Genomic DNA, 21295 nt, shown 5'->3' with positions numbered 1-21295 from the left:
GGCTGTAGTCACCATCTGCAGTGATTTTGGAGCCCCCAAAAATAAAGTCTGACACTTTCCACTGTTTCCCCATCTATTTCCCATGAAGTGATGGGACCGGATGCCATGATCTTCGTTTTCTGAATGTTGAGCTAGAGCGATGCTATTCCCTTCTTTCTTCTCCAGATTCATTCTTTTTTTCGGTTTCTGCCCCAGATTCATTGATGGGCAAATATTAGCATTGATTCATAAATCCTTACACATTTTGCCACACTTTTTGCAAATAAAAGTTACTATCACTTGCATTCTGAACTCAAAACCCAGATTAAAAACTCTTCCCATTCCTCCAAGCTCACCAATCCTTTGTGTCCTCAACATAGTTGGCATTCGATTCCACTACTCTTCATTCTCCATTATAATATGTACTCTAGGAACATTTTCTAGCTCTGATCTTTTGGTTGTTGTTGTTAAGTTATGTTGTTCAGCTAAGTCATGTCCAACTCTTTGCAACTGCAGCACACCGGAATCCTCTGTCCTCCACTATCTCCCAGACTTTGCTCAAATACATATCCACTGAGTTGGTGATCCTATCTAACCATCCCATCCTCTGCTGTTCCCCTCTCCTTTTGCCTTCAATCTGTCCCAGCATCAGGGCCTTTTCCGATTACTTGGCTCTTTGCATCAGGTGGCCAAAGTATTAGAGCTTCAGCTTCAACATCAGTCCTTTCAGTGAGTATTCAGGACTGGTTTCCTTTAGGATTGACTGGTTTGATCTCTTGCAGCCCAATAAACTCTCAAGAGTCTTCTCAAGTATCACAATTTGAAAGCATCAATTCTTTGGTGCTTAGACTTCTTTATGGTCCAACTCTCACATCCATACATGACTACTGGAAAAACCATAGCTTTGACTATATGGACCATTGTTGGCAAAGTGATGTCTCTGCTTTATAATATGCTGTATAGGTTTATCACAGCTTTTATTCCAAGCAGCAAGCATCTTTTAATTTTGTGACTGCAACCATCATATTCATTGATTTTGAAGACTAAGAAAATAAAATCTGTCACTGCTTCCACTTTTTCCCCTTCTGTTTGCCATGAAGTGATGGGACTGGATGCCATGATCTTCGTTTTTTGAATGTTGAGTGTTAAGCCAGCTTTTTCACTCTTCTCTTTCATCCTCATCAAGAGGCTCTCTAGTTCCTCTTCACTCTCTACCATTAGAGTGGTTGTTGGTTTTGTATATATTTTGTATATATCTTTTTGATTATTGCTCTGTATACTACTTACCACTTGCCAACAAGACAGAACTATTGAGGTCAAATTTTTCAAAGACACAAATAGAATTTGTTTTTCATCACAGATTTAAATACTACACAAACGTTATGAAGAAGATTTTTACCCCACCTTACATACATTAAGAAATTAGAGATTCTAATCTAGGTAAAAAAGTTTTAAAACACATATCCTTTCAAGCACACTTTCCATACATCTTCCACTGGATTCTTAAATTAACTAATCTGAGTCTACTCCTAAAAATACTTACATAAAACTATCCAGAGATTTGAGATTAGTAGAATTAATAAGGGCTCTAAGTTTTTAACATATTAGAATTCTTAGATACTAGTCACATGGTTTACCTTGCTACTCGAATAAAAATAGGAAATCTCTGAATTAAAATTATTCAACTGCTATCAGTAGTTTAAGTTATAAGAAATCTGTCAACACTCTGATAATAACCTTTATATAATAGTTATTATCTATTACTATTTAGCCACTCCAATGCTAGGAATAACTTCATTAATTTTAGCAAGTTTATTTTATTAATATTCAAATACTTATGGAAGAGATAATAAAAGACAGTGCTCCAATGAAGAATAGTTATCTGTTTCTATAACAGAAATATTGAAGAATTACTCAAAGCAAATATCTTAGGACACAACTCTTATTTCCAATGAAAACCATGTTTATTGAATGTGAACCAGGTATAAACCACTATGAGGCATAGAAGGATAAGGAAAATATGGTTAGACATAATGCCATCTGAAATAAACTTTGAAGAGTATAAATGGGAGGAAATTCATTTTATATGAGAAAGAAGCATTGACTGAATTATTTGGTATTTTTTTTTTAGCAGAGCTGAATGTCCACATTGATCAGTGTATGTGACCAATATATTTTGACCAGACTAGGGAAATAGAAAACTTAAAAAATAGGATGAAGAAAAAAAAAAAAAAGCTTAAATGTCAAGGATTTCCTTAGACAATGAGAATCACTGAAGGTTTTTGAGAGCCTGATTAAGACTGCCATTTTGACGATTCAGAAGCAGATATGCAGGATATATTTTAAGGGGCAGGAACTTAGTGAAGTAAATATACTACTGAAATAGTTTAGGAAGGAAGGAACTTTTGTGTAGTGATAGCACTTCTTACAAGTGGAAGACCCAAGTCTAGAATAACTGCACCCTACATCATACAGCAAACAACTAGGACAGATCAGAAGGACGAAGGACAAAACCCCTGCAAACATGTTAACCAACAAGAAGGGATGTGGAGTACCTGCTGTCAGGCTGGATTTGTCTAAAAACTGGTGGTCCAGAGGCTGAGACTCTGTACTCTCAGTGTAGGGGACCTGGGCTCGATCCCTGGTCAGGGAACTAGACCCCGCCTGCTGCAACTAGAAAGACTGAAGATCCTGTGTACCACAGCTAAGGCTGGTGTAGCCAAACAAATATATTTTTTTAAACACTGGTGGTTAAAATGTCTTATAAAGATTTCTGCTTCCAATAAATGCAAACTAAAATTCAGATCAACCCTCCCCACAAAGAATAATTAGAAAATTCTGGGGAAAATTCTAGTTGAAGGCATCAGAGAGGTAATGGTGCAGTAAAAAAAATTATTACAGGTTCAAGATCCAGTACAAGGAAGAAACAAAAAAGTTTACCCTGGGATTTGGGGCTATTTTTCCTTTAGGAATATTTGCCATTTCTGGAAGAGGTAACACAAACAGAAACTGGACAGAGCTCTCCTTATACTTAGGGATCCAGGATATGGGTCAGCAAAACTCTACAAATAAATAATTTTGGCTTTGAGAGTCATATAGGCTCCTACAACCATTCAATTCTGCAATTTTAGCTCAGAAGTAGCTTAGGCAATAGGTAAACAAATGGGCACGACTGTGTTCCAATGAAACTTTATTTCCAAAAACCAAGTGGTAGGCTAATTTGGCCTGTAGGTTATTGCTCACCTAATGGTTGGAATTAAAAGTGAAAATTGGACTCCACAGCTGTTTTAGGAAGGGAAGTGCTGGCAAGTGCCCTTTACTTTGAGTTGGGGTTTTGCTACATGAGCCAGATACAGTGGGGGAGGGGGGGGGCTCTCCCAAGGGCTCAAACCCCTGCTCTAAATCAACTGAAGCCCTGAGTTAATTAGGTTGATTAGTGCCCCTAGCCCTACCAGAAGCAAATTTAAATCCTGTCTGGAGAAAGATAACATTATCTAGAGCCTTAAATATTTTCATATAAAATATTCAGCTCTGAAAAAAAAAAAAAAAACACAGGTGAGAACAAAAGACTTTATTTTAAAAATGAAGAGAAACAACAGATAATAGAAACAAACTGAGGATACAGATAATGGGCTTTAAAATATTTATGCTTAATTTGCTTAAGAAATCAGTGAAAAAATCGATAATGTTGAAAGAAAACTAAAAATTCTAAGGAAGAACCAAATGGAAGTTTTAGAACTGAAAAATACAAAACCTGATATTGGCCAACTCTATGGTTGGATTTCATAGATAATTAAATATAGCCAAAAGGAGACATAGTCAATTAGAAGATATATCACAAGAGAACATTAAGAATGAAGGAAACAAGAGTAGTAAAGAACATAAGACACATGGTGGATAAAAGAGAAGATACACATAACTGGAGGCACAGTTATAGGGAAAAGAGGAAGCAGGACAAAAAACAATATGCAGAGGAATATGACTGAGAAAGTTTTGAAAGTCATGAAGGATACCAAGTCACAGACATACACTACTTTAAGTAGAAGGGATGCTAGCTGTTACTATATGCTTCAATGACTATTCGCCAGACTTGTGCATAGATATATACATAGATGGAACTGCATTCACTGTTTAAGCTGACATTTTGCTGCTCCTTTAAGACCTTGAACTTGTCCTTACAAAACCTCCACAGTTGGCTTAACGCCCAATGAGATTGTTATGCTCCAGGAACACTGGGGCTAGGAAACAACTGTGTCCAATCCTGTGGCCTGAACCCACAGAAGGGCAGAGAGAGGACAGTCACAGGAGAGATTAGCAAGAGGCCCAAGGGACGGAGGAAAATGGAACTTGCCTAAGTAGGGTTTATTATCACTTTACATGTCCCATTAAAAGCCCCACAGCCTCCAAGGATGACCTATGCTATAAAAACCATTTCTTTCCCCTTTGAAATCATTCTTCCTTCCTGGGGCTAACAACAGGTATTTGCACGTCTCTGGAGATTAGTATGTCCTACAGGCTTATTAAATGCAAAGTCTAATAAGACAACATGCATGCTCTCAAAGAGTTCAAAGTCTGATGAGCTCTTTATGCTGTTCAAAAACAATGGCATAAAAGATGAGTTTCAAGAAGGGTGAAACCAAGAGCTTCACATCAAGTGTGGAGACTCATGGAACACAGGTGGGAGCACGACAAAGGACAACGCTCACCCCAGAGGGAAGAGAAACAAAAGCACCTCTGGTATACAGAGGAAGTCTGATACACCATCGCATTGTTGTCTATGAAATGTTACTCCATCTTCCCAAATATTAACATATATTCAATAATCAATCAAAACCGGAGGTTATGAAAGAATGCTGGTTTTCAACTCTAGATAGAGAACTCTTACTGACAGATCCTGGGCTATTTCCAGCTTTTGATTATTATGGATAAAATCACTGTGAACATTCATTTCCAAGTCTCTTTTTAGATGAATGTTTGTATTTATCTCAAGTAAACACCTAGACTGGAATTTCCAGGTCACAGAGTAGGGTAGGTGTATGTTTCATTAAAACTTCTGTTATAAAGGAATCTACGGAGATTGTGAAGTGAGACTGTGTTTAAGTAAAAACAGGTGGCTGAAATGGAAAGCTGTTTTTTCTTTTTGTGATCACACTGAATTTATCAGGGAGAGCAGTTTTACTTGAACATTGAAGAAATCTTTGTCACAATTTCAGTCCTCAGATGGGAATCTCCACTAAATCAAGGAGACCATCTTAACTGACATGATGTTAGAGTGCTATTTATTTGTAAACAATTTGCTCTACTGGATCCACATGCCATCATTTTGCACCAACACTAAGAGGATATTTACTCCTTTCAAACTGAGTCCTTTGTATTTCTACACAGAAAGACTGGTTGGTTGGGAAACTGGCCTAAAAAGGAAGCTCAAAGTACTGGCAAAATCACTGGGATGAACCCCATCAAAAGTCTTTGCTGACTCCATTGAAACTTTATTTTTAAAAGCAGATCAAAATGATCATATGTTTTCTTATAAAGCAGAAGACTGTTCATTAATAACCTTGGAGATACTCAAGGACTTTAACTATTCTGGTTTTATTTCCAAGTCATTTGCTTACAACCTATGGGGTTTGTAATGCATGCTTCTTTTTCCTGTTAACTGAATTAGATGCCTCATTAAAAACTCTTGACAGCAATGCCAAGTTAACTGGACTAGAAACAGACGCTGCTAATCCAAATGTTAACCAGCAGGCAACATTAAGGCACATATGACTTAGAACAAGGACCCAGGCCATCAATCTGAGATGTTGAGGCCTCTGCAGAGCAATCTTTTAACAAGGTCTTATTTGTATATGTTTCAGTAAGGTTTTAATCTCTGATTAGAAGGGAGGAAATAAAAAAGATTTACCTTGCCAATCTTTCAGCAATATAAAAAACTGAAATCTGATTTTGTCTGTTGGAAAAGTAGAGAGAAGACTCTTCATTCAAATAAGAATTTTAGAAATTCAAAGTAGAGATACAGTTCTATGAGCTGAAATGCATAGCCATGCCTTGCATTTATGCCATCAGAAAATCTCAGTGCCCTTTAAGGAAAAGGCCTGACAAAACGCTTTGCAATGACTGAAAAGAAACCCTCAGACAGACATAGGAGGCAGAAGTGCCCCTGTTCTAGTAAGATTTTTTTCTTGCATAAAGAAAACTTTGAAAGAGTCAAGCCAGCATATTCTTGTCATTGAGAATTCAGAGTGTGAAATTTCAAATACATTTTTATATCAACATTAGGCACTTGGTAGACATAAATCTTTTATAAAAAATTTATTTCTCTGTTAATACAAATTCCAACATCAACAAACAATAGTCCAGTGGAAAAATACTTAGCCATTAACATTGAAAACTTTTTAAAATTTAATAAATAGAACTTTGGCATTCAAAATTCTAGCTGTAAACCCTATTTAAAAACAAAAACAAAAAACAACCCCTTTACAAAAAAAGAGGCAAGGATAATAATCAGAAGGCATAAGCCAACCAGTGGCTTCACATTCTTTTTACAATAACTGTATTTCAATTAAGTCATGACTATTGTATTTACACATGAGGTATTCTGGGCGGTTCAAAAACTGAACCTAGTTTATAAAAGCCACCAGTCATAGTGACTGATGGTATACTCTGCTGTGCTTTTAATGTAGCCACCTAGCACCTTACTACTTCTTGACATCACACCAATGTGATGCTGAATTTTATGTTTATGTATTTAAATAACTATACATATACATATATACACACATACACACAAATGACTACATTCCAAAGGAGTTTCCTGCTCACTAAACAGGGAAAAGGTTGGACTCCAAAGACGTATTATTTGATAACTCCCTTTATGTTTATTAAGGTATCTACCTAGTAACAAAAACTCCTCCTTGCTTTAAACGAAAATCCTTAATCAAGTCTATTTACAGAAGAACAAGGTGCAATAATCATCAACATTCTTACAGCTCATGTAAATAGAAATGAATGCTTACTGCAGGCAAAAAGGCACAAAAGGTTCTTCATGTATGCAGTTGCAACAGTGTTGTTAATGACATTGATTTGAAACTACATTCTTAATATACTCAATGCTTCTTTTAAATAAGATAAAAATCCAAATATCCAAAACCTTTCCCTCTTCATGATTAAATGCAAGTTATTATTATACAGCAATTTCTAGCATGACATTTTGGGGTGAAGCTAGAAATTTTATGTTTTGTGAACACTGGAAAAAAAACTGTCAAAAATGGAAACAAAATGAATTAACTTTGGCTCTGAGACCTCTAGCTACTGGCAGTTTCAAATGACATTGTCTGAGTAAGCATGGTTATGAGAATTGCTTATTTCTGTAATTACGTATCTACAATGATACAAAGCTGCATAAGAGAATGCCAAAATCCAAAGATGTGCCTGAGCTGAACTATGTGATGTAAAAATAGAGTCCAAGTTCTCAGCTACTGTATTATTCAATGAACTATTACTGATATTGAAAGAACATTCTCCTAATAAAGTAGTTCCTTTAAAAATGCCATCTAAGAGAATCCTATTAATAAGTCTTGAACTATGACAAAATTTATAATTTCATTAGTCATTCATTATTGTACATTATTGTGGAAATGTACAATATCCATTTTAGCAACACTTTCCAGCCCTTGAGATTGTCTCTAACGAGCTACTGAAAGAAGTCTAATTCAGCTTAATAAATTGTCATGATCAAAACAAATGTCACTAATAAAAATATGGTTAACATTGAATACTGACTCCTATTTCAAACACAAAAAGGGGCCACACTTATTGAAAAAAAAAAAGAAAGAAATAAACTCAGACAAGGCTTACCTAAGTCAATACTTAAGCAAATTTCAAATAGATTTACTTTAAAACTTAGGTTAATTTTCACCTCAGACAGATAATCACTGTAATAACTCCTAAGAATATCCTACTTCAAACTAGGACACGACACTACAGAGTTTCTACTTGTCCACCTTACCTAGTCTAACCATAAAATCTTTGTTTTTAAAGAGATATCATTATTCTTACTATTCTAACATAAAAGGTTGTCTTGGAAAAGGGAATTTTCTGAAAAATCAAAATTAAATACTAACAAATTAGACTGCTAATAGCTTTGTTTCCCCCAAAATTCCCTCCAAGGCTGTCTGCTTATTATCTAGGACCCTTTACAAAACCCAGATTCCAAGAGATAAACAGTCTGTAATTCAAGGTTATACTTAAATTATTACATCTTAATTCTCCTTTTCATGGAGGGGAAACTGAAATATATCAGCAGTAGTTAGTTAATTTTCTGTTAGGTTAAAATTTTTTACCCCAAGATATGTAAATTAAGTCAAATTTTTTGAGTTTTCGAAAACTTACTTTTTAAAAATATAAATTATTTTATCACAACAAAAGCGGAAAACAAAGTATCTACAGTCAAAACAAATGACCAACAGTTTGTTTAAACAACACTAATGACCATAAAATTCCCAAACATATACATTTTAGTAAGAACCTAGTGATCCAAATCAGTGACTATTTGCCCATTATCACTATCATTCCAGAGTACCTTTATTTTCAAAATTGTGGAGGTTGAGGGTGGGGGGAGGGGACTCTATTCAAAGAGAATGTAAAAATGTGTGCTACACTTGTGGATTATCTATTAGATGCTAATTATCTACTTTACTATAAATGACCATTTTTACAGATATTAATTTTTACAAGGCAGAATTCTTTGTATCAGATTTTTGGTATATATTTACTACTCCTTGATTGTCTTAAACCACCAACATTCAAAAACAGATCAACATCTTAGAAAGCCAAATTTTTGCTACTGACCAAGTCCCTCCTTTTTAACTTAAGGACCGTGGGAAGCAGAATCCCTACAATGCACTGATTTCTTAGTGTTCAGATCCTAAGACATTAAATGGCAGGGAGGACTCAGGCACTGAACAGAAGGGAAGGCTGATGTCCTTACAATGTATTATAACTGATTGCTGAAATGTAACTATTGAATAACTGTTGAGAACTGTCTATAAGTCAAATTCTGAGCTGAATGTCTTCCTGGGTAGTTTCTTTGAAGGTCTATCCCAAATATGTTTTCACTGCTGAAATTATTCAGGAGCATATTTTTCTAGGAGCAGCCTTTATACCATTAAATATAAGTCTGGCAAGAAAACAGACATGTGATCTGCTCTTGCCCCAAACAATATTCTCCAGCTTGATTTTCATCCTTTGTTCCTTCTACCTACTATTGTCTTGACCTAAATGAGACTTGGGGCTGTATCAAGAGATAAATCAAAACCAATGTGTAAAGGACATTGATTGCCACAACTAAGTACATTCAAAAGAATGTACTAAATGCTCTGAAGGTAATAAAATATAAACTCCTTCCGAGATACAACTAAAATAGGGAAATACTCATTTGGAAGTTTAAATGATTGCATGTCTACTAAAAAAATCAGTTGTATTTCATCGTGATATCTTATACCCTAGAAGAACAACTAACTGGGGCAAGTTTATATTCTATGAAGAACCCTGTTTTTAATGTACTTTACCTAATAAAAGGAATTTCAGTATCACTTAGGTTTAGATTTTGTTCTATGCTAGTGATAATTCAGATATAAAGAATACAGGTTGATTTTTTCTTAAAGTGGTTTCAACTTCAAAACAGATACAAAACTGTTGAAAATGTAAACACTGGAGATTTGGATAAAAGAGTTATTGTTCCAGAGTCATTTTGTTCATTTTACAATAATGATCTGAGGCCTTAGGTTTGCATTAATTGTATATGGCTTTGTTTACACTGATATATATATATATATATAATCTATAAATAAAAATTGTAAATAGTAAGGGACATGTTAAAATTAATTCCGATTATGTTAAATCACCTTGTAATACATAAATTATAATGCTAATGGGATTAACCATCACATCAGTATTTCACACCTCTTACAGGATTCACAATCACTCTGGAAAAATCACTGACCTGTCTACAGTACGAAAATCAACCCAACCCCACAACCTCACCATCTCAGCACAGTGATCGTTCAAAACACAAAAGGTTTTGCTGCTGTACTGCTGTTACAACACTTGCCTGGTGGGAACTCTTGCTGAGCCAACCTTGAAAACCCCAAGTACAACACAAGCTTCTCCATGAAGAAAAAAAAGAAGCACAAGAATATAGTGTGTGCCTTTCTCAGAAGCTCTGCTTTGATCTTAGAAATCCTTACAATTTTGTAAATAAGTACACATGCATGCACACACACACACACACACACACAATTATGTGATTAAAAGAAATTCTATCCCTTTATCTGAAGGGCACTCTTCACAGCTTGGTCCTACAGTCAGTAGTTTGAGAATACAGATTTTTTTTTTTTCTTATACATTTTATCATATTTTTCAAATGGCAATTTAATTTTTTTTGCCTGATTAGATAAGCCCCTTCGAAACTTTCTCACATCCCAATTCTTCTGCGACAGAACAAATCCACAGAAAAAAACCTACGCAGCAAGACACATGTCACTTGCAACTTTCTATCATGGCTCCTGGAGAGAAACATGAAGAACTGAACACAGCAGCACTTTGCAACGGGTCGTTGTTGCTGTGGGCCCAACACCGGTCACTGGGTAACGCAGTTGTCTCCCATGTCCTGAGCATAGCGGTCCGATATTGCGGTCCGTAGTTCATCTATGTCCCTCCGTAACTGGCATACATCTGACAGTTTTTTAGTGAGTGCTTCTGGGCTGTGGTCATTCTCAGTTTCTTCAGCTGAACAGTTCATTGCTGTGGATATAGAACATGGAGAAAATGTCACATTTTTTGGTAACAAAGGCATTTTAGGATTTTCAGCCTAATTATCATTGGAAATATAATGCTATACACTCAATACAGGTCAAGCTCAGGTTTAAATTTTGCACTACAGTAAACGGATCTTATCTATTTGGTCCTTTTAAAATTTTGCTAGTGAAAATGCATAAATTCATACAGTGATACGCACAAATTCAACAGGTTTAATGGATGACAATATTCCCAGAGTAAAAAGGAACATGCTAATAGCTCTCTTCAAACCCAACTAGAGACAAAAATCTGAAAATCTTTTGGGTGGTAAGGGGCACTATCTTATATTTTTACAGACTGCAAAGTAAGAAGAATTGAGTGTGTGTGTGTGTGTGTGTGTGTGTGTATGCTGGGATTCCAAACATTTGAATTCCAAATGATTGAATCAAGCTGAGAGCCAACTGCCCAATGGCTAAATCACTGAGGGTAAGGGCTGAGTTCAGAATCAGGTAACATATTATTTTAACAAATACTAACTTAACTGTTTTATTGTTCATGATCCATGATCTAGACATTGTACTGAGTGCTGAGGTCAGCAAAATAATGCACCTGGTGGCTTATTCTTAATGATTTACATACATTCCATAAATAAGCAAATTCAGTCAGGTGTCCTAGGTAACCGCCCACGACACAAAGGCTACAGCAACATAAGGAAGAGAACAGGGTGGCCTAACTGGAGAGGGGACAGGTTCTCTGAAGAGGCCAAGGAAGCAGAATGAACACAGGTATACAGAAACAGAAAACAGAACAGTCTGATATAAATTGAGAAACATCAAGAAAATCAGTACCAGCTCTAAAATGGTTGAGCATAAATGGTTGAGACAGAGGAATGTCAAGAAATGAGACTAGAGAGGCAGGTGGGAACTACCTTTATGTCTGTTCTAAGGGGTGTCTGAGGAAATCTGAAGTGAAGTCACTCAGTCGTGTCCGACTCTTTGTGACCCTGTGGACTGTAGCCTACCAGGGATCGAACCCAGGTCTCCTGCATTGCAGGCAGATGCTTTAACCTCTGAGCCACCAGGGAAGCCCCAAGTGAAAGTGAAGTCGCTCAGTCGTGTCCGACTCTTTGAGACCCCGTGGACTGTAGCCTACCAGGCTCCTCTGTCCATGGGATTTTCCAGGCAATAGTACTGGAGTAGATTGCCATTTCCTTCTCCAGGGGATCTTCTGGACCCAGGGATCGAACCTGGGTCTCCCACATTGTAGACAGACGTTTAACTGTCTGAGCCACCAGGGAAGTCCCCTAGTATTTCCTCTGATTTCCCCAGAGGAAATGTGAACTACGGGTTAAATGATGGCTCTGGCAGCAACATAAAAGATGGTTTGGGGGCTCTCCAGGACCTGAAGGTTCTTTGGAAGGAGAGCGTGAGCGAGGGAGCAGGTGAGCTCCTACGAGGTGTGGGTGTAGGGAGAGAGAGAGGGAAGGCAGCGGTGGCAGCAGAAGTGCGGGGGAACAGCAGATTCTGACCAGAGCCACACCAAGGGGAGCTCGCGGTTGCGACTTGCCGCCCTAGGCACTCTCCCAAGTCTGGCCTGCTTGGCGAGGACTTCTGTCTTCTGGCCCAACCTTGTCAAGCAAGCTGGGATCTACGAATGGAAAGGTGACCAAGCCCAAAGAGGAGAAAGATGCTTCTAAGGAGATTAAGCCCTGAGCCTTTGGAATGGGAGCACTGACTCCAAGACCCCAGACTTCCAGAGGACTAACCCTGGGAGTATCAAACAGTGAGAACACACACAAAGGAAACCACTTGAATACAAGACCTGGCATCACCCAACCACCAATAGCACCCTGTGCAGGACGCCTCATCTAAACAACAAACAAAACAAAAACACAAACCTAATCATCAGCAGACAGGATTACCACCTCACTCAGCCTTGCCCAGCAGAGGAAAAACAAACAAACAAAAACGCATACAAATCTCACCCTATACGAAGCTTACACTAACCACTGGACCAACCTTAGGAGGGCAGAAACCAAAAGAAAGAAAGAATTCAACTTTGAAGCCTGGGAAAAGGAGACCTCAAATACACTAAGTTAAAAAAAAAAGTGAAAAGGCAGAGAAATACTACACAAATGAAGAAACAAACTAGAAACACAGAAGTCCAAAGAAATGAAGAGGAAATGGGCAAACTACCTGAAAAAGAATTCAGAATGATAGTAAAGATGATCAAAAACCTTGAAAACAAGATGGAGAAAATGCAACAAGAATCAATTAACAAAGACCTAGGAGAATTAAAGAATAAACATCCAGAGAAAAACAACACAATTACTGAAATTAAAAATACTCTAGAAGGAATCAGTAGCAGAATATCTGAAGCAGAAGAACGAATCAGTGAGCTGGAAGATAAAATGGTGGAAATAACATCTAAAGAGCAGAAGAAAATAAAAAGAATGAAAAGAACCGAGGACAGTCTCAGAGACCTCTGGGACAATATCAAAAGCACCAACATTCAAATTATAGATATTGAGAAGAAGAAGAGAATAAGAAAGGGTATGAGAAAACTTTTGAAGAGATTATACTTGAAAATTTCCCCAACACGGAAAAGGAAATAGTCATACAAGTTCAAGAGGCACAAAGAGTCCCATACAGGATAAACCCAAGGAGAAACATGCCAAGATGCATACTAATCAAACTAACACAGACTAAACACAAAGAAAGAATATTAGAAGCAGCAAGGGAGAAGCAACAAGTAAAATACAAGGGAAAAGCCATATGCTTAACAGCTGATCTTTCAGCAGAAACTCTGCAAGCCAGAAGGGAATGGCAGGCATATTTAAAGTACTAAAAGGCAAAGACTAACAACCAAGATTATAGTACCCAGCTAGGATCTCATTCAAAATTGATGGACAAATAAAATGCTTTTCAGACAAGCAAAAGTTAAGAGAATTCAGTACCACCAAACCAGCTTTACAACAAATGTTAAAAGGACTTATATAGTCAAGAAATACAAGAAAAGAAAAAAGATCTATAAAATCAACCCCAAACAATTAAGAAAGTGGCAATAGGAACATGTATATCAATAATTACTTTAAATGTAAATGGATTAAATGCTCCAACCAAAAGACACAGACTGGCTGAATAGATACAAAAACAAGACCCATATATATGCTGTCTACAACAAACCTACTTCGGACCTAAAGACATATAGACTGAAAGTGAGAGGATAGAAAAATATATTCCATACAAATGGGGAGCAAAAGAAAGCTGAAGTAGCAATCCTCGTATCAGACACAATAGATTTTACAATAAAGACGGTTACAAGAGATAAGGAAAGACACTACATAATGATCAAGGGATCAAGCCAAGAGGAAGACATAACAATTGCAAGTATCTATGCACCCAACATAGGAGCACCTCAATACATAAGACAAACACTAACAGACATAAAAGGAGAAACTGACAGTAACACAGTAATAGCAGGAGACTTTAACATCCCACTCACACCAATGGACAGATCATCAAAACAGAAAATTAATAAGGAAGCACAAGTCTAAAATGATACATTAGATGAGATGGATCTCAATATCTTCAGGACATTCCATCCAAATGCAGAAGAATACACCTTCTTCTCAAGTGCACATGGAACATTCAGCAGGATAGACCACATCTTGGGTCACAAATCAAACCTTAGTAAATTAAAGAAAACTGAAATTGTATCAAGCATCTTCTCTGACCACAATGCTATAAGACTAGATATCAATTACAAGAAAAAAACACTGTAAGAAACACAAATACATGGAGATTAAACAGTGTGTTTCTAAACCAACAGGTTACTGAAGAAATCAAAAGGGAAATAAAAACATTTCTAGAAACAAATGACAATGAAAACATGACAACTCAAAACCTATGGGATGCAGCAAAAGCAGTTCTAAGAGAGAAGTTTATAGCAATACAATCCTACCTCAAGAAACACATCAAACAGACAACCTAACTTTATACCTAAAACTGGAAAAAAAAAAAAAACAAAACCCAAAATTAGTACAAGAAATCATAAAGATCCAACCAGAAATAAATGAAGAAGAAATGAAAGAAACAATAGTAAAGATTAATAAAACTAAAAGCTAGTTCTTTGAGAAAATAAACAAAATTGACAAGCCTTCAGCCAGACTCATCAAGAAAAAAAGAGAAGACTGAACCAGGAAGAAATAGAAATTATGAACAACCCAATTACAACCACTGAAACTGAAGCTGTGAACAAAAATCTCCCAAAAAAACAAAAGCCCAGGATCAGACAGCTTCACAGGAGAATTCTATCAAACATTTAGAGAAGAGGTAACGACTATCCTTCTAAAACTCTTTCATAAAATTGCAGAGGAAGGAACACTTCCAAACTCTTTCTACGAGGCCACCATCACCCTAATACCAAAACCAGACAAAGACAACACACAAAAAAGAAAACTACAGTCCAGTATCACTGATGAACATAGATGTAAAAATCCTCAACAAAATTTTAGCAAAGAGAATTCAGCAACACATCAAAAGCTCATACACCATGATCAAGTTGGGTTTATTCCAGAAATGCAAGGATTCTTCAGTATATGCAAATCAATCAATGTGATACACCATATTAACAAATTGAAAGATAAAAACCATATGATCATCTCAATAGATGCAGAAAAAGCCTTTGACAAAGTTCAGCACCCATTTATGATTAAAACTCTTCAAAAAATGGGCATGTAAGGAAACTACCTCAACATAGTAAAGGCCATATATGATAAGCCTACAGCAAACATTACTCTCAATAGTGAAAAACTGAAAGCATTCCCCCTAAGACAGGAACAAGACAAGGGTGCCCACTTTCTCCACTGTTGTTCAACATAGTTCTGAAAGTCCTAGCTAGAGCAATCAGAGAAGAAAAAGAAATACAAGGAATCCATATCAGAAAAGAAGAAGTAAAGCTCTCACTGTTTGCAAATGACATGATACTGTACATAGTAAACCCTAAAGATAGTATCAGAAAATTACTTGAGCTAATCAGTGAATTTAGCAAAGTTGCAGAATACAAAATCAATACACAGAAATCACTTGCATTTCTATATACTAACAATGAAAAATCAGAAAGAGAAATGAAGGAATCAATCCCATTCACCATTGCAACAAAGAGAATTAAATATTTAGGAATAAACTTACCTAAGGGGACAAAAGAACTGTACACAGAAAATTATAAGACACTAATGAAAGAAATCAAAGATGACATATACAGATAGAGAGATATTCCATGTTCCTGGGTAGGAAGAATCAATATTGTGAAAATGACTATACTACCAAATGCAATCTACCGATTCAATGCGATCCCTATCAAATTACCAATGGCATTTTTCACAGAACTAGAACAAAAAATTTCATAGTTCATACAGAAACACAAAAGACTCAAATAGCCAAAGCAGTCTCGAGAATGGAACTGGAGGAAGCAAGCTTCCTGACTTCAGATTATACTACAAAGCTACAGTCATAAAGACAGTATGGTACTGGCACAAAAACAGAAATATAGACCAATGGAAAAAGAAAGAAAGCCCAGAAATAAACCCATGCACCTATGGGTACCTTATTTTTGACAAAGGAGGCAAGAATATACAATGGAGCCAAGACAGCCTCTTCAATAAATGGTGCTGGGAAAACTGGACACCTACATGTCAAAGAATGAAATTAGAACACTTCCTAACACCAGACACAAAGATAAACTCAAAATGGATTAAAGACATAAATGTAAAACCAGAAACTATAAAACTCTTAGAGGAAAACATAGGTAGAACACTCAGTGACAAATCAAGCAAGATCCTCTGTGACCCACCTCCTAGAGTAATGGAAATAAAAACAATAGTAAACAAGTGGGACCTGATTAAACTTAAAAGCTTTTGCACAGCAAAGGAAACTATAAGTAAGGTGAAAAGACAACCCTCAGAATGGGAGATAATAATAGCAAATGAAACAACTGACAAAGGGTTAATTTCCAAACTATTCAAGCAGCTCATACAACTCAATGCAAGAAAATCAAACAACCCAATTAAAAAGTGGGCAAAAGACATAAACAGACATTTCTCCAAAGAAGACATACAGATGGCTAACAAACACATGAAAAGATGCTCAACATTGCTAATTATTAGAGAAATGCAAATCAAAACCACAATGAGATATCACCTCACACTGGTCAGAATGGCTATCATCAAAAAGTCTACACACAATAAATGCTGGAGAAGGTGTGGAGAAAAGGGAATGCTCCTGCACTGTTGGTGGGAATGTAAATCCAGCCACTTTGGAAGACGATATGGAGATTCCTTAAAAAACCAGGAATAAAACCACCATATGACCCAGCAATCCCACTCCTAGGTATATACCCTGAGGAAGTCAGGGTTGAAAAAGACACATGTATCCCACTGTTCATGGGAAATAGATGGGGAAACAGTGGAAACAGTGTCAGACTTTATTTTTTTGGGCTCCAAAATCACTGCAGATGGTGATTGCAGCCATGAAATTAAAAGACGCTTACTCCTTGGAAGAAAAGTTATGACCAACCTAGATAGCATATTGAAAAGTAGAGACATTACTTTGCCAACAAAGGTCTGTCTAGTCAAGGCTATGGTTTTTCCTGTGGTCATGTATGGATGTGAGAGTTGGACTGTGAAGAAAGCTGAGCGCCAAAGAATTGATGTTTTTGAACTGTGGTGTTGGAGAAGACTCTTGAGAGTCCCTTGGATGCAAGGAGATCCAACCAGTCCATTCTGAAGGAGATCAGCCCTGGGATTTCTTTGGAGGGAATGATACTAAAGCTGAAACTCCGGTACTTTGGCCACCTCATGCGAAGAGTTGACTCATTAGAGAAGACTCTGATGCTGGGAGGGATTGGGGCAAGAGGAGAAGGGGACGACAGAGGATGAGATGGCTGGATGGCATCACTGACTTGATGGACGTGAGTCTGAATGAACTCCAGGAGTTGGTGATGGACAGGGAGGCCTGGCGTGCTGCGATTCATGGGGTCGCAAAGAGTCAGACACGACTGAGCAACTGAACTGAACTGAACTGACCCCATTGTTCATTGCAGCACTATTTACAATAGCTAGAATATGGAAGTAACCTAGATGTCCACTGACAGATGAATGGATAAAGAAGTTGTGGTCCATATACACAATAGAATATTACTCAGCCATAAAAAGGAACACATTTGAGTCAGTTTTGGTGAGGTGGATGAACCTAGAACCTATTATACAGAGTGAAGTGAGTCAGAAAGAGAAAGATAAATATCATATTCTAATGCATATATACAGAATATAGAAAAATGGTATTGAAGAATTTATTTACAGGGCAGCAATGGAGAAACAGACATAGAAAACAGACTTATGGACATGGGAAGGGGGAGGAAAGAGTGAGATGTATGGAAAGAGTAACATGGAAACTTACATTACTGTATGTAAAATAGATAGCCAATGGAAATTTGCTATATGACTCAGGAAACTCAAACAGAGGCTCTGTATCAATCTAGAGGGATAGGATGGGGCAGGAGATGAGAGGGAGGTTCAAAAGGGAGGGGTTATATGTGTACCTATGGTTGATTCATGTTGAGGTTTGACAGAAAACAATAAAATTCTGTAAAGCAATTATCATTCAATAAAAAAAATTAAAAAGAAAATTTAAAAAAAAGATGGATTAGGGATGGTGGGGTGGGGCACAACGGTTGACAAAGAAACCAGTCCAGATGAAGGACTATTAAAGCTTGAATTAAGGCAAGAGTGCAATGGAGATGTGGCAGCAGGAATAAATGTTACAAGTAGGAAGGGGCTCACAGACATGATGAAGTCTGATTACCAGGCAGCTTGGGAAGGGGCCCAGGGATTAGGCAAAGGACACAGATGGGCGAACGAGAGGGTGGAGAATAAAATCTGGGTTGGGTTGATAGCTGGATAGTGGTTCTACTCACTCAGAGGAGGAACAGGTTTAGGGAGGGAAGAAAAGTAGGTTCTGTTTCAGACATATTGAGTCTGCGATACCTATGAAACCGCTGGTTCTAACGTACAGGTGAATAAAGTCAGGAGCTGAAAGGGGATGAATGTCTAGGCAGGGTGAGAGATAAATATCTTTATGGGTCAAAGGTACAGGGAAAACAGAAAACAAGTGGGTATGTACAAGATTACTTGGAAAAAGTAAACAACAACAAAAGTTTCCAGGAGGCCTGCCAGTATTTAAGTGGTAGAGAATTTCACAGATTGAGGCTGAGCAGTCATAAAGGTAGAAGCAGAACCTAGAGAATGATGTCATGGAAACCATGGAAGCAGAGCTTTATCAAGGGTGAGGTGAACAGTGTCAGCAGACAGTTGATGGGGTAATGAGACAAGGATCAGAAAAACCTCCATTGTTTTTGAGAAATTAGCTGGTTGGTCAAATTTTCACAAGGCCAGACTATAAGGTAAGGACTCGGGTTAAACCCTAACAGAATGGAAGGAGTATACATGGTGCCAAGATTGCTGAATCTCCCTTTTACTCATGTTAGGGTTGCTCTCTTACCCTATCACTGCAAAAGTTAATAAACGCTATATAAACAGCACAAAGGTAGAAGGTTACAAAATAACCCAAAGGATGGCCAGCCCTGAAATGGTGGAGAAAATGAGTCTTTTGTGTGTAAGCTTTTATTTCTTGCTCCAAGAGATGACTGCTAACTTCCAACACCCCATGATCACCCGTCAAACTTCTCCTCCTTTGAGATTCAAGCTAAACACCCCCATGGAGGCTTCACAGCCCCTCCCAGGTATATTTCACTGTTTTTTCCCCCTCTGTGCTCCCACTGTCCTCTGATCACGTTTCAATTATAGCATTTATTTCAATGCTCTAATATTGTGGTTAATGTGTGAGCAGGAACTGTGTTCAATCTATGTGCATTATCAGCACTTCAGTGCTTGGACTATAGAAGGCATTTGATTAATGCTTACTGAGTGACTGAATATAACATTATAAAGTGTTTTAAAAACCAACTAACTGAATAAAAAAATGGGCAGAAGACCTAAACAAGTAATTCTCCAGAGAAGACATACAGATGGCCAATAGGAACATGAAAATATGCTTAAATGTTGCTAATTATCAAAGAAATGCAAATCAAAACTATAGTGAGGTACTATCCCACACCAGTCAGAATGGTCATCACTAAAAAGCCCACCAACAATAAATGGGGGTGGAGGAAGGGGAACTCTCCTACATTGCTGGTGGGAGTATAAATTGTGCAACCACGATGTAAAACCTTATGGAGGGTCCTCAAAAAACTAAATACAGAACTGCCATGAAAAGAATAAAATGACATCATTTGTAGCGACATGGATGGACCTAGCAATTATCATACTATACGAAGTAAGGACGATTAAGACAAATACCATATGGTATCATCCATAAGTGGAATCTAAAATACAACACAAATGAATTTATTTAAAAAACAGAAACAGACTCACAGACATAGAAGACAAACATCATTACCAGAGAGGAAAAGGGGAGAGGGATAAAGGAGGAGCATGGGCTTCCCTGGTGGCTCAGATGGTAAAGAATCTGCCTGCCATGCGGGAGACTCAGGTTTGATCCCCGGGTTGGGAAGATCCCCTGGAGAAGGGAATGGCTACCCACTCCAGTATTCTTGCCTGGAGAATTCCACGGACAGAGGAGCCAGAGGAGCCTGGCAGGCTACAGTCTGTGGGATCACAGAGAGTCAGACACAACTGAGCGACTAACACTTTCACTTTCTTTCATGGGATTAACAGATACAAACTACTATATGTAAACACAACAAGGTCCTACTCCATTACACAGGAACTATATTTGGTTTCTTATAATAACCTATAATGAAATATATATTTTATATGTATAACTGAATCTCTTTGTTGTACACCAGAAACTAACATACAACCCCGTAAATCAACTATACTTCAAATTTCTTTCAAAGTGCTTCTATATACTCACACTCATATATGTGTTCTTACATTCATGGAAAAGAAACTTCTGCTGACATCTCTGAGTACAGTTACACGATCAGGAGTATTATTTGGTTCGCCAAAATAACTATTATGATACAAGACTGTAGAATCTCTTTGATGAAACTGGAAATAAAACTAGTCTCCACTCAGTCACATAGTAATCATATTATTAAGCAATTAACTCAATACAGCATGTTGGTATAGAAACATTATGGTCTTATTCCACTCATTTCTCCTTACTGAAGTCTATTTCCTCTATATTAAAAAGAGACCAACATATTAATATTATAATGATTTTGGGCCCTTATGTAAGTTGAGAGTTCCAGAAAAAGCAGCAGAGAAGGGACCAGACCCTAGGATAGTACTGAGGCAGCTCTCACCATCAGGGTGCAGGAGGGAAGAATGAGGCAGAACGGGTGGGTGTCACATGGAAAGGGACAAAGCCAGCAGGTGCACATCGCAAGGACAACAGAGCTCCAGGCACGAAAACTGGCTCATGTGGCAGCATCGGCA

The 21295-nt window shown here is 37.4% G+C and overlaps 1 protein-coding gene across 2 annotated transcripts in view; it reads right to left on the bottom strand.

Moving 5' to 3' along the window:
* Nucleotides 1–3607: 3607 nt before the first annotated feature.
* The window catches only part of CEP85L (centrosomal protein 85kDa-like), a 150534-nt gene continuing 132846 nt past the window's right edge, over nt 3608–21295 (bottom strand). For both annotated transcript variants that reach the window (XM_010861804.1, XM_010861805.1), the window contains one exon: nt 3608–10782. In XM_010861804.1, the coding sequence (XP_010860106.1) occupies nt 10619–10782 (164 nt within the window). In that variant the 3' untranslated portion in view covers nt 3608–10618. The remainder of the gene's footprint in view (nt 10783–21295) is intronic.

Source organism: Bison bison, unplaced genomic scaffold (genome assembly GCF_000754665.1).
Source record: "Bison bison bison isolate TAMUID 2011002044 unplaced genomic scaffold, Bison_UMD1.0 scf7180017864473, whole genome shotgun sequence".
In the NCBI taxonomy this organism is placed as follows: Eukaryota; Metazoa; Chordata; class Mammalia; order Artiodactyla; family Bovidae; genus Bison; species Bison bison.
Note: the sequence above shows the minus strand (reverse complement) of the source record. Positions and strands in the feature narration are given on the sequence as shown.